At 38.4% G+C, this 14,768-nt stretch overlaps 1 protein-coding gene across 1 annotated transcript in view; it reads right to left on the minus strand.

Moving 5' to 3' along the window:
- The window catches only part of tenm1 (teneurin transmembrane protein 1), a 231,913-nt gene that overhangs the window by 75,390 nt on the left and 141,755 nt on the right, over window positions 1–14,768 (minus strand). Inside the window, exons 12-13 of the mRNA XM_046306197.1 lie at window positions 11,014–11,199; window positions 9,523–9,549 (exon numbers count right to left, since the gene is read on the minus strand). Coding sequence (XP_046162153.1) covers window positions 9,523–9,549; window positions 11,014–11,199 — 213 coding nt within the window. The remainder of the gene's footprint in view (window positions 1–9,522; window positions 9,550–11,013; window positions 11,200–14,768) is intronic.

The following is a 14,768-nucleotide window of genomic DNA, read 5'->3' on the forward strand; positions in this document are numbered from 1 at the left end:
TTATATTATTGATCGAGTGACTATGACTTTTCAGATCACCCAGCAGTTCTATCTGCAGAGTTAGCTCCAGATAAATGTTGCAATTCTTCAGCCATTCCTGAACTTGTGACTAAAAACAAGCTACATAATGGGCAGTACCAAAACAAATTATCTAATGATTCTGTTTCTTTGCAGCAAAATCTGCAGAGCTGGGAAGGTTGTATCCCCCATATATATATAACATTCTATTGGTTCGAATCTGGCATTGTTTTGAAGCCTTTAGTGACAGGTCTAAACCTTTAATATTTCATCATTTCTGCCCTCCGAATTCATATTTATTTTATAAATAGGCTCGTTTAATTTTGTCCGGCTTGCCGTTCCAAATAAAATGGAATATTTTTTCTCATATAATTTAAATGACTGTTAGCTAGGTATAGGCAAGACCATAAGCAAATAGGTAAACTGGAATAAGATTAAAGAGTTAATCAGGGTTATTTTTCTACAAATAGACAGGCATTTTTCTTTCCATGGTAGCAGGATCTTATCTATTTTTGCTAACTTTCTATAAAAATGTTTTGGAGTGAGATAATTTATTTATTTTGGGATATGTATACCGAGTATCTCCACATAACCATCAGACCATTTTATTGGTAAACTACACGGTAGTGTAAAAGTTCCAAATGCAAAAGTTCCAATGATCCAATATGCAATATAGTACATTTATCATAATTTGGTTGTAATCCAGAGAGGTTAGAAAAAGTATCTAGATATTTTATGAGACTGTGCAGGGATCTAAATTGTGGATTTAAAATAAAACATGAATCATCAGCGTACAATGACATCTTGGTTTTTAAGCCTTGGATTTCTAACCCCTTGATATTATTGTTGGACCCGTTGATATTATTGTTGGACCCGTTGATATTATTGTTGGACCCGTTGATATTATTGTTGGACCCCTTGATATTATTGTTGGACCCCTTGATATTATTGTTGGACCCCTTGATATTATTGTTGGACCCCTTGATATTATTGTTGGACCCCTTGATATTATTGTTGGACCCCTTGATATTGTTGTTGGACCCCTTGATATTATTGTTGGACCCCTTGATATTATTGTTGGATCTGATTTTAATAGATATAACATTTCGATGGCCGTAATAAATAGATATGCCGAAAGTGTACAACCTTGTTTTACTCCTCTTGACAACTTTCTGAGTAGCAATTATTTCATATTTTACACCTACAGTAGGGTTACTATACATGACTTTAACCCATTTTATAAGAGATTCTCCAAATGTTCCAGGCATTTATATATAAACTCCAGTCGTACTTTATCAAAAGCCTTTTCAAAGTCAGATACTGTATGAATAGCAGGACTGGCTTCTCAGATTTTTCATAGTGTTCTATTGTTTCCAGTACTTGTCTAATATTATCTCCAAAGTATCGTCCATGTAAAAAACCTGTCTGATTAGAATGAATAATATCCGACAATACTGTACCTTTTAAATTCTATGCGCTATACATCTTGCTAGAATTTTTACGTCACAACACTGAAGTGTAAGGGGCCTCCAATATTTACCAATATCCTGTTTCAGTAATAATGAAATCAGACCTTCTTGTTGAGTGTCTGATAATCTACCATTTACATAGGAGTGGATAAAACATGCTAATAACGGTCCTCTGAGTATATCTAAACAAGTTTGGTAAATCGTAACTGGTATGCCATCCAGCCCTGGAATTTACCCGGACTTAAAGGCTTTAATTAAATCAAGAAGTACCTCTTCTGTAATTTCGCCTTCACATGAGTCTTTCTGTACAGCTGTTTGTTTTACATTATTAATAAAAAAATCCATACAATTAGCTTCGGTTAGAGGAGATGGAGGAGACAGAAACAAAAACATATGCTTAAAGTACTTTGCTTCCTCTTTTAAAATATAATTTGGGGAATCATGGGTGATTCCATTTGTAACAAGTTTCAGTAAATTATTTTTGCTAGCATTTCTGTGTTGAAGATTAAAAAATTAGCTTGGTTTATTTTTTATAATATATTACACTTGATCTTTCTTGAATAAGTTCCTCCATTTTTGTTTGTTTTTCTTCTAACTTATTCTGAGCCTCTAATGTACAGTTTTATTGCTATCTATCTGTTCCGTCAGACCTTCTATTTCCTTTGTTAATATGGATTATTTTAACCTAAATTGCTTTTGTTTTAGAGATGAGTACTGAATTGCATGGCCTCTAAAGGCACATTAAAAGTGTCCCATACAGTAAGGGGATCTGTTGTACCTATGTTATGTCGGAAAAATTCAATTATAAATACCTCTGTCCTAGTTAAAAACAAGTTATCATCCAATAGGCTTTGATTAAATTCAGTTAGAGTAATGTATATGCCAATTATCCGATGGTCCGACCGCATTCTGTCACCTATCAACACTTTCAAAACTTTTGGTGCCAACGAGAATGCCACAAGAAAGTAGTCAAGACGACTAGCTTGATTGAGCCTCCGCCATGTATATCTCACTAGGTCAGGATATTTAAGCCTCCATATATCCACTAGTTCCAATATATCCATGACATTCACGATTTCCTTAAGAGCATGACGGTGATAGTTTGTAGTGTGATTTCCTTTACAGTCCATTGAGGTATTTAAAACAGTATTATAATCTCCCACCATAATAATAGAGTCTTTTATTACTTGTAGAGTTGATAATTCAGTATATGTATTTTCAAAGAAATGTGGATCATCATTATTGGTCCGTAAAGGTTAATGAGCCATATCCAATAACATATTTAATATAATCCATCTACCTTGAGGATCTGTTTGTAAAATTTGCACATTAGGATCAAAATTACTGTTAATTAATATCATCACCCCTTTTTGTTTCTTTGCCCATGGGAGAAGCAAATTTCGCCCACCCAATTTCGACCCCCCCTCCTTTTTTCACACAACTTCATCTAAAATTGTTGAATGAGTTTCCTGTAAACAATAGATATTATAATCCTTCTCTTTAAGCCAGGTCAATATTGTTAATATTTTCTTATTATCTGCTAAACCATTACAAACTGGTTATACTTATTTCACCAATTACCATAATGAGATACACGTTTCAAATCTATTTACATAATATAGAGTACCAGTCAAAAGTTTGGACACATCTACTCATTCAAGGGGTTTTCTTTATTTGTACAATTTTCTATGGTGTAGAATAAATAACACATACGGAATCATGTAGTAACCAAAATATTTTATATTTGAGATTCTTCAAAGTAGCTAGCTACCTTTTGCCTTGATGACAGCTTTGCACACTCTTGGCATTCTCTCAGCCAGCTTCACCTGGAATGCTTTTCTAACAGTCTTGAAGGAGTTCCCACATATTCTGAGCAATTATTGGCTGCTTTTCGTTCACTCTGCGGTCCAACTCATCCCAAACCTACTCAATTGGGTTGAGGTCGGGTGATTGTGGAGGCCAGGTCATCTGATGCAGCACCCAATCACTCTCCTTCTTGGTCAAATAGCCCTTACATACCCTGAAGGTGTGTTGGGTCATTGTCCTTTTGAAAAACAAATGATAGTCCCACTAAGCGCAAACCAGATGGGATGGTGTATCGATGCAGAATGCTGTGGTAGCCATTCTAAATAAATCACAGACAGTGTCACTAGCAATGCACCTCCACACCATCACACCTCCTCCTCCATGCTTCACGGTGGGAACCACACATGCAGAGATAATCTGTTCACCTACTCTGCATCTCACAAAGACACAGAGATTGGAACCAAAAATAAAAAATTTGGACTCATCAGGCCAAAGACAGATTTCCACCAGTCTAATGTCCATTGCTCATGTTTCTTGGCCCAAGCAAATCACTTCTTCTTATTGGTGTCCTTTAGTAGGGGTTTCTTTGCAGCAATTTGACCATGAAGGCCTGATTCATTAACAGTTAATGTTGTGATGTGTCTGTTACTTGAACTCTGTGAAGCATTTATTTGGGCTGTACTTTCTGAGGCTGGTAACTCTAATGAACTTATCCTCTGCAGGGGAGGTAACTCTGGGTCTTCCTTTCCTGTGGCAATCATCATGAGAGACAGTTTCATCATACAGCTTGATGGTTTTTGCGACTGCATTTGAAAAAACGTTCAAAGTTTTTGAAATTTTCCGGATTGACTGACCTTCATGTCTTAAAGTAATGATAGACTGTTGTTTCTCTTTGGTGTTCTTGCCATAATATGGACTTGGTATTTTACCAAATAGGGCTATCTTCTGTATACCATCCCTACCTTGTCACAACACAACTAACTGATTGGCTCTAACACGTCGAACACACAAACTGTGTCATTGCATCACTGCTGCATAACATTTTGCGCAGCTAGGCAACTATACTGATGCAGGTATCTTTTGCAGATGGTTGCTGGTTGCATGCGGTTGGACACATGGAGGAGATGATCATTTTCACAGTATCCTCAAAACCGTGTCTTTTTGACACAACTGCTGACAGCTACAGGGACATGAATACAAAAAATGCTGCTTGGGGACAAGTGTCCACAATAGTAGGATTGCCAGGTCAGTTTAGTAGTGAGCTTATGCTAGACGTGGCTAGTGAGCTAGCTAGCTAACCTAGCCAATGAGCTGTGTGTGTGTGTGTGTGTGTGTGTGTGTGTGTGTGTGTGTGTGTGTGTGTGTGTGTGTGTGTGTGTGTGTGTGTGTGTGTGTGTGTGTGTGTGTGTGTGTGTGTGTGTGTGTGTGTGTGTGTGTGTGTGTGTGTGTGTGTGAAACAAATAGTAATATAAATGATGCTAGTTTACTACCCCTGATAACTTGCCCAAATAATCATGTTTGAAAGAGTGTGAGTGTGTATGTCAGATGAATAGTAATAGAAATGGTAGATACTACTGTACCCCAGGAGATCTGCATGGAGGAATGTGCCAAAATACCAGCAACAGTGTGTGAAAACCTTGTGAAGACTTACAGAAAACGTTTGACCTCTGTCATTGCCAACAAAGGGTATATAACAAAGTATTGAGATAAACTTTTGTTATTGACCAAATACTTATTTTCCACCATAATTTGCAAATAAATTCATAAAAAATCCTACAATGTGATTTTCTGGATTTGTTTTCTCATTTTGTCTGTCATCGTTGAAGTGTACCTATGATGAGAATTACAGGCCTCTCTCATCTTTTTAAGTGGGAGAACTTGCACAATTGGTGGCTGACTAAATACTTTTTTTTGCCCCACTGTATGTATTTAATTTAAAACCACTTGAGAAACAGGGTGTTGAAACTTTTTGTGAAGTTATGTTCCATCGACTGGTCCATGACATCCAGGTGCCATTTGTTTGTTTAGCTGTGTTATGGCTACACATTATTTTATTTTTTTCAGAGACAGAGACACACACACCTCTCCTCCACTCCTCTCTGTACCTCAGATCTCCAAGCGCCTTGCCCTCTCTCTCTTTATTGCCGTGTCTGAAGTTCTCCAACTACGTCTAGGCTTTATAAGTAGTCCCTGTGTCTGTCTGCAATTGTGCCAAAAATACATGCTCTTGTTGTTCTCTTACAGATTACAGGTTACACATTCATTTTCTTATTTTTACACGCACGTACACACACACAGCTCTTTCAATTATTGTTTTATTTAAATTTTTACAACACACATACCTGTCATGTTCTTTCCTGTACTTGAATACTTATTAAATTATAATGTTTTCATAGTCAGTTGTTTCATTTGTTTATTAATACTTCATTCAGACTTAATCTCCGTATTTCTTCCCTAAAACAAGATGAAAGTAAAAACACATTCTCTTCCTAATTCGTTTCTTTTCCACCTGTATTTTGTCAGGCCAGTGAACATGGCGGTAAACTGTACTATTTGTATGGACCCTAGGTTACCTAGGTTACCCTTTCCCTTTGTTATCATACTAACTGTATGTCGTATAACTTTAATTAGTGCTCCCGCTCACCTGATGTACCATGCCAGGTGTGTATAATACTGATGTTAATGGGAGAGGGAAGGGGTTAAGGTATGGTCTTTACTCCCAAATTTCACTTAAATTTAACTTCCAAATGAAGAGAGACAACGATACATAAAATAATCTGGGGAAAAAAATGCTATTTTATGGACAATGGTGGATGGTTCTTAAAATAACCTTGGTGTTAGGAGGCTCTTAAAAGAGCCGTTTCACTCCATGCTGCTGACATGGGACTTCACCTGCTGGCGATGAGAAGAAAGTGGTCAGCTTCTCCCTCACCTGGAGTGCCTGTCTGGGGGCGTTGTTGGCACCTGCCCTGGTGACATCAGGTAGGTGACCATTTGGCGTGCCCATCTCCACCCCGAGCGGCTCCTGGAATGACCTCCGCAGGTAGTTGTGGAGAACACATGTGGCCTTCACGCAGGCATCGACATTTGAGGGGCTGAGACCAAGCACTCTCTGATACATTCTCCACCGGGCTGCCAGAATCCCAAAGGCACATTCAACAACTAAACTTGCCCTGGACAGTCATTTGTTAAAGATCCTTACAGGCTTTGGCAATGGCAGCTGGCGTCCAGCGTAGGGCCTCATGAGGTTGGGTCTTAAAGGGAAGGCCTCGTCGCTGATGAAGACGTGGGGAACAGCTCCCAGGTCTTCGGCCCCAGGGAGTGATGCAGGTGGTGGAATCTCCAGAGTGCCATCCTGAAGTGCCTGGAAGAAGGCAGAGTCCCAGATAGTTGATATCCATCCTGGCGATCCTGGCTCCAACCATCTGGAGCAGGTGATCGAACTGGCTTCAGTCCAGACAAAAGTAAATTCGGAATTCCTCTCCAAACAGTCAAAGGTCTTGAATGAGATGGTGGAACTCCCCTGCCTGCTTTCGGGACTCTAACCATCTCTGGACCCACACAGACCAGTGCTTTCGGGGGGCTGGTCCCGGCCCAACAGCGCGATCAAGACCACCTTCCTCAACTTTGGTCTCATTGTTGAGAGAGCCTACTCTGCTATCATGACTATTTATTATTGCATTTTGCGAAATTATATTATAGGCTCTCACAATTAATTTGTGGATGTCTTCGAATAAATAATATACTTGGTAAATAAGTGAATACATTTTTTTAAAGAAATTCTCCAGTCAAACTGTTTTTATTATGTTATCCCACATTTTCTTTACTGGATATGTGTGCAACATTCACATTTTGCTACTTTCTGAATGTACTTCTGGTTTATGAAAACGCAATGACGCAGTCGGTGTGTTCGAAGCGTAAAGCATTACAAAGGAAAGAAATCCCACAAATTAACTTTGAACAAGGCAAACCTGTTAATTGAAATGCATTCCAGGTGACTACCTCATAAAGCTGGTTGAGGGAATGCCAAGAGTGTCCAAACCTGTCATCAATGCAAAGGATGGCTACTTTGAAGAATCTACATTTTTAAAATTTGTTTCACACTTTTTTGCTTTCTACATGATTCCATATGTGTTATTTCATAGTTTTGATGTATTTACTATTATTCTACAATGTAGGAAATAGTAAAAATAAAGAAAAAACCTTGAATGAGTAGGTGTGTCCAAACTTTTGACTGGTACTGCATGTTTGGAAATGTACCATTAAAAAATACTGACATTGACCAAAATTGGCAAAAATTGGGAGATTTGATTAACCATTGTCAAGTCCTAGGTGATGGAGATCAGATACACCCCCTTCCCTTGAAACACACTCACACTGTTCCCCCGTTGTGACCATTTCCCCAAGCATCTCTGTGCCACCATGGTCAAAATAATATGCCCCCTGTTGTCCGAGTGTGACCCCCTCCCCATTGGTTACTGCAGCCAGTGTAACCAGCACAGCCACTGCCAGGGTGGGGGTACCCCACCGGAATCACCACCAGCTAGGTACAAGGTCGTCAAGGTTCTCATTAGTAGCTTTGATAATTTCCTTGTATATTATGCTCTCCCATCAGGGGGCTCTGGCTTTGTAGGACCAACCCTGCCAGGCAGGCTTAAAATCTTGAGGGCTCTGTGCTGCTCCTTTTTTCTGTTTTGGCTGCATATAGGCAACTTACAGTAAGCCCATAAAACAGATAAGGACTTCTCTTTAGTGTATGGGTCGCTCAGGTGGGTGTCTAGGGTATAGGGTTGGGGACAGGACAATAAACAAGTAAATACATCAGATGGCGTCTTATCCATTTCTAAAATAGTTAAATAATTATTTTACAACATTCCCTATCTTGAATGCTATAGAGTAGTTGTAGTTTATTTAACAATTGTTTAATTTCATTGCTTTTCTACTTTAAAAAACAAATATTATTTCAATCTCTACTATGGCTAGCAATATACAGTTTATCGTCTACGAGAGCTACATGCTGCCCTTTTAATCTATTCTCCTTGAAGATTGGGTACAGAACTTTGAGCCGAGTTGTTAGAAGGTAAGGGGTTAATTTACGTAGAAGATCATAGAAAGTGCCAGGACAAGGTGTCTATAATACTGTAATAAGCTCACATAGTTGCTGTCACAAATTCCACACAGTTGTCATTGACTAGTTGGATATTAATTTCCCACTAAGCAAACCATTTCTGTTTTTACAGCATTCATATCAATTCATTTTTATCATGTTTTTGCTCTGGCAGACTTTTTTTGTTGTCAATAAAACTAATGAATGCAACTGTTTATGTCAAATTGTCCTAAAAATAAAATGGTTAAACACTTCATTGTGAGCCTAAATATAAAGGCTGGACATGCAGATAAATAAAAGTCAGATAAATGAAAATACAATTTTTGCTGGTGTCTCCGGACTACTAGGGTTAAAGATCAAGCCACCAAAACATGCTAACCTCTCACTATTACCAGTAACAAGGGAGGTTAGCATTTTTGGGGGGTATGATATTTATGCCTCTAACTTTCTAACTCATCATTATTCACAATTCATTCATGAATATCCGTAATCATAGTAGCATCCACATTAATGAAGTGTTCAGAAACATATTATATTCTTATTTACAATAAAAGTGACCCTAAAATGGAACCACACAGTATTTACCATTCATTTCTAATCTAAAACACAACCCAAACTGCAAATGCATGAAAGAACTGTGTAGTCACAAGCTTGACGTAGTCATGGCATGCTGAGAATATGGGACCAAATACTAAACGTCTTAGTAAATTTATACACTATAAGTGAATTTGTCCTAATAGTTATGGCATCATTAAATGGGGGGACTACATACATAAAGTGCTTTAATTTATAAACAGTAAAATAGATATTCTCAAAATACCCTCAAATAAAAGGTTACATTCTGTACATTTGACCTTAAACACAAAATTCTGGAGTATAGAGCCAAATTAAAAGTTTTAACTTCACTGTCCAAGTAAATACATAGGGGAGTGTATTTTGTTATATTCTATCTTACATAAATTGAATATAGTGAATGTTCTGCCATTGCTTTGGGCATCGTACTTTCTCCTTAGAATTAATTAACATCTCAATAAATTTGCTTTGGTGGTAGTGCAGGAATACCTTTTAAAACCCCTGCTGCTATGAAACAATTCAATCCTAAAGAATGAGAGCGCATCTTACCTTTAACAACGAGATCCAGGTAATACGCTATATACCACATGGAGATAAAAGGAAGAAAGAAAAAAGTGTTTGAGATTAGATTACTGAGCCTCAAAGATATATGCTAGCACCAGGGCACATGAAGAGATAATTACAGCCTATTAATGTGCCAGGAGCTAAGCTTTATGGTTTGATTCACACATCCACAGAGACACAGAGCCCATCTCCAATTCCCCATCTCTAAAGGCAAGAAGAAGGATTTCAAAGGAGTGTTTTCTTGCATTTCTGAAGTTTTCTGGTTCTTTTACAAAATGTGCTTTTCAGTCATTTGGCAAAACCCAATTCCATTAGTCCCAGATGACAAACTGCAGTGTTCTATCAAGGTGTATCCACATTAATTGAGTGCGTTCGAACTTGGTGAGCAAATTATTCAGTTGCAAGAGAAAGAAAAATGCCTCCACTCTAGGGAGGAGGCCATGGCTGATGGAAAATTTGCCTGGCGGCAACCAACCATTGTGACTGATATTTCATTCTCAAATAACGGCAATGAAGTGGATAAATTGTATAACTGACAGGCAGGGCACTGACATCACTTCAACCCCAGCTAGTGGCTCTAAGACACATGGTAACATGTGACCCTCCCTCTTAAGGTTTGGTACCAGTGTTTCATCTGTTCTCTTCTAGCAGACTGAGTGAAGGACCAGGCAAGAAGGACTCATGGGTTCCATCTGACAACTGCACGTCTATATTATACAGCAGATGGATGATTGGCTGAGAATGGTCTGCTAAACTGCTACTGTATTTAACATGTGTGGTGATATGCACGCACATGGAGTACATATTCGTTGATTAGTATCTGCAAAAATCAGTGGTTCACACAACTTTCATTAGTACAAAGAAAACAACATTAGTAAAGCGTGGCCCAGATTAAGACATTACGACCTCGGGACTATAACGTTCTCTCTGACATTTTTGTCAAACATATGTTAGTCACATAATTGATCTTCAGATGGTTCTTCATATGTCTGCGAAGTAACTTTTGGATGAAGAAAACTAGAAAGTTCTGTCTGCATAAACCCATTTGAACTTAGTGCTATAAGGCTCTATCTGCAATCCAATCACAAGACAAAACAAATACAGACGGAATGTCAATCTGGACTCAGCCATAAGGTTCTATCTGCGATGGCACCCCCTATAAAAAAAAAAGATTTACAAATGTCTCAGGATTTTGATATTCTGCACTTTAGGTACCGTTACGGTGTGGACCTTAATGGGTTATGCAAGAAGAATTCACTACAAAACTGTTCTGAGATTTTGATTCTCAATATCTCAGAACTATGCTTTACATATAGAACCTTATAGTCCCAATGCCACAAAATGTTAAAACCTAGGTACAGTAAATCAGCCCCTATGCCCCTAAACAGAACAACAGCTACTAGAGTCACGTTACATGCTCTGTGTATTAACCTCCTGTGGTAGTGTCAGTCCGAGGGGGGCGGGGGCAAGACTCACCGATGCTGCAGTGTTCTCCCTCCCAGCCGGGGTGGCACTCACACTGTCCGTTCTTACACTGGCCATGTTCCTGGCAGCGGGGGTGGCAGGCCTGCAGGTCACAGCCTGGCCCCTCCCAGCCCTCCTCACACTGGCACTTCCCTCCCACACACACACTGTGGGCACTGCAGGGCACCGGACACACCTCTGCACACGGACAGAGAGAGAGACCGGCAGGGGTCTTACTGCACTTGGCAACAGACAGTACACCTCTACATCGGCCAGATGGACATGTCAAAGGTCAGCTGCATCATTGCTCCCAAAATACACGTGATCATTTCCCACGAATTAATTCAGGATCCTAGACTCATTTCTGCACTCATCTTGTCTTGCTAGTTCATCTAATATAACTAAGAAATGAATATTTTAAAAAGGAATATAATGAAAACCCATTACCATTTTTATTCTAATGGTATCTCTACTCTACATACTCATGATTTGAAACTTTAATTTTGAATAGGAATTGGAAAATGTTTGTTATAATACAGAACAGGCAATACTTTCTATGTAGAGTGCTGCAGGTGCAGTTATAATACATTCAATGCTTAAAGTTTTAGAGGTTTAATGGTATTCAATGAATAATTTCAGCAGAATATGGAGAGTACTGTCCATCCTATCAGCAAGTAGCCAATCAGCAGGGAGAAGAAAGAGCTGCTGGCGCAGAAAGGCCACTTATCCCCACACATGGAAAAGGCATTCCCATTTAAATATACATCATATTTAATCATGCCATAACAACTCAATTTGCATTTTATTAATCTCGATTTTTCTACCATTAAGCATATGACATTTAATCCATCTTCTCTATGCATCTGCTTGCAATAGAATTCAGCATGTTTTCCATCTAAAACTATTTAATAATAACGGTTGAATGTTGGCATTATCTTCAATGCCTTTATATTTCTGTTTTAAAAACCAAATACTGCACATTGAAAGATACAATTCACTGTCTTACAGTGAGGTTACAGTATGTCTACTCCATAGTAATGAAATTGTCAGTGCAGTCACACACAGTCAACATTACAAGTAATTCTACATACACTTGAGTGAACATAAAATCAATTTTCACTTTTGGATAGAAAACCTGAACTTTGCTTTGGAAGGCTGGAAAAAAAGTGTGGGTTGAGTGAATGCCCAATTCTTTCATGGTTACGGAAACCGAGGCACCACAATGCTCCAAGATTCAATTCATTGGAAAGTGAAATAGCCTCCACATGAGCTGTTTTCCCCTTTGGCCATCACTGAAAACACAATTGATAGGAAAAATAATGAAGAATGAGGGATTACTTTGCCTTTTGAGGAATGTCTTAATATGCAGCCCACCTCTCAGGTTTTTCACCCAACTTTAATAAAGGCTTGGCATGTAGCACTACTTGACTCAAGGAAGAGAACCATTAATAATATGAAGATGAGGAAAAATGTATATGACAGGCACCCTATATTCAAAAGGATGGATGCTTCCATAATATCGTTGGCACGGTTTCCATCCCTCTCCATAAGCGGGGACACCAGCAGTAGGGAGTGTGTTAGTGTGTTGTTGTGTTGTGTGGCAGCTATAGCAGCAGGCAGCTAATCTGTAAACCTGGCCCTGGGCTACTGAAGAATCTGATCTCCTTTGTGATCTGGCTGCTACATGAGATCTACATCTGTATCACTGGCTGAACAAAACAAAAACAACAACTTTCAGACAAAGATGACAAACTATACAAACGAATATCCAGCATCATCTCCCTTATGGAAAGAAAAATGCATGCATTTCACATGAACATGTGAAGTGTTCCAAAAACACATGTTTTCATGTGATCACATGATCTTATGTGAAATGAATGTGAAAACATGAAACTACATATGTGAAACCATGTGATCACGTGAAGTATTCCAAAAACACATGTTTTCATGTGATCACATGATCTTATGTGAAATGAATGTGAAAACATGAAACTACATATGTGAAACCATGTGATCACGTGAAGTATTCCAAAAACACATGTTTTCATCTGATCACATGATCTTATGTGAAATGAATGTGAAAACATGAAACTACATATGTGAAACTATGTGATCACGTGAAGTATTCCAAAAACACATGTTTTCATCTGATCACATGATCTTATGTGAAATGAATGTGAAAACATGAAACTACATATATGAAACCATGTGATCACGTGAAGTATTCCAAAAACACATGTTTTCAGAAGAAATGTCATGATTTTCTTCGAGGCTCACAGCGTGAAGTATTCCAAAAACACATGTTTTCATCTGATCACATGATCTTATTCATGAAACTACATATATGAAACCATGTGATCACGTGAAGTATTCCAAAAACACATGTTTTCAGAAGAAATGTCATGATTTTCTTCGAGGCTCACAGCTTCTCTGAGACGTTCCTACAACCACTGTGTCAACGCTGTTTGCTATCAGTAAGAACCATAGTCATTGGTGGCAACCCTCATTATCAATGTCCTCTGACTCAAACAAATGAATTCAACATTTCAGTAAGAGAGCTGCTTACCACGTATTCAACAAGAGACAGACTGAAATGAAATGCAAAGACATTTTCTACTTTTTCAAGTGTCGCAGTGTACTAAGAAGTGAGTGCAGTGAAGATAACTTTAATTTGTTCTGTATAAACAGCCAGAAAGGTGACCTAAATTCAAATACGAAAAGCTGATGAACAGATAACACCAACAGTATGCTAAAAATAACAGATTAAAATTGTACAAATGAGCATATCTCGGGATGAATCCTAACCATGGCATTATTGTTCCCTGGAGGAGGCATATTAAAAAAGGAAGAATTTATAAACTAGCATTAGTATGCATCAATTTCATGACTCCCACCAAAAGATATGCAAGTATTGATAAAGAAACAAGAAGTGGCTTAGATGGTAGCCATGGTGTGTAGTCCAATTTACACACAGCATGTCAGAGAAATGATTGCTCAGTTGTCTGATAGACTGCTGGGTGTGTGAAGTTCTGCTTCTGCTAGGAGCTGGCAGATTACAAGCAGAAAAACACATTGGCCAGGGTCTGTGTCACTCAGTCAAAGGTAAGACCAAAAGTTAGCGTCATGTCCAGAAAACGTAATCTAAATCACAGCCAGACAGAAACCAACAGTAGCGCCTTGACTACATTTAACCCTTTTGGGAGGTTAAGGATGTGATTCATCTCTGGGAATGGACTTTCCAACTCCGTTCACAAGTCACTACAGCCCTTTCTAAGGATGTGAATTGTTTATGTGCGGTAAGAGTCTGAAAGCACTGTATTCAAGGGTGTGTATCTGTATGTAGGAATAACCACACAGTATATTGATAGAGACATTTGTATATATTCATATATGACTCTGCATGTACGTAAGTTGTGTGTACACTACCATTCAAAAGTTTGGGGTCACTTAGAAATGTTCTTGTTTTTGAAAGAAAAGCACATTCTTTGTCCATTAAAATAACATCAAATTGATTAGAAATATAGTGTAGACATTGTTAATGTTATAAATTACTATTGTAGCTGGAAACATATTATTTTAATGGAATATCTACATAGGTGTACAGAGGCCCATTATCAACAACCATCACTCCTGTGTTCCATGACTCCTGTCCTCTTGCTCAGTTGTGCACTGGGGTCTCCCACTCGTTTCTCTATTCTGGTTAGAGACAGTTTTCGCTGTTCTGTGAAGGGAGTAGTAAACAGCTTTGTACGAGATCTTCAGTTTCT

Source organism: Oncorhynchus gorbuscha, linkage group LG16 (genome assembly GCF_021184085.1).
Source record: "Oncorhynchus gorbuscha isolate QuinsamMale2020 ecotype Even-year linkage group LG16, OgorEven_v1.0, whole genome shotgun sequence".
Taxonomy (NCBI): Eukaryota; Metazoa; Chordata; class Actinopteri; order Salmoniformes; family Salmonidae; genus Oncorhynchus; species Oncorhynchus gorbuscha.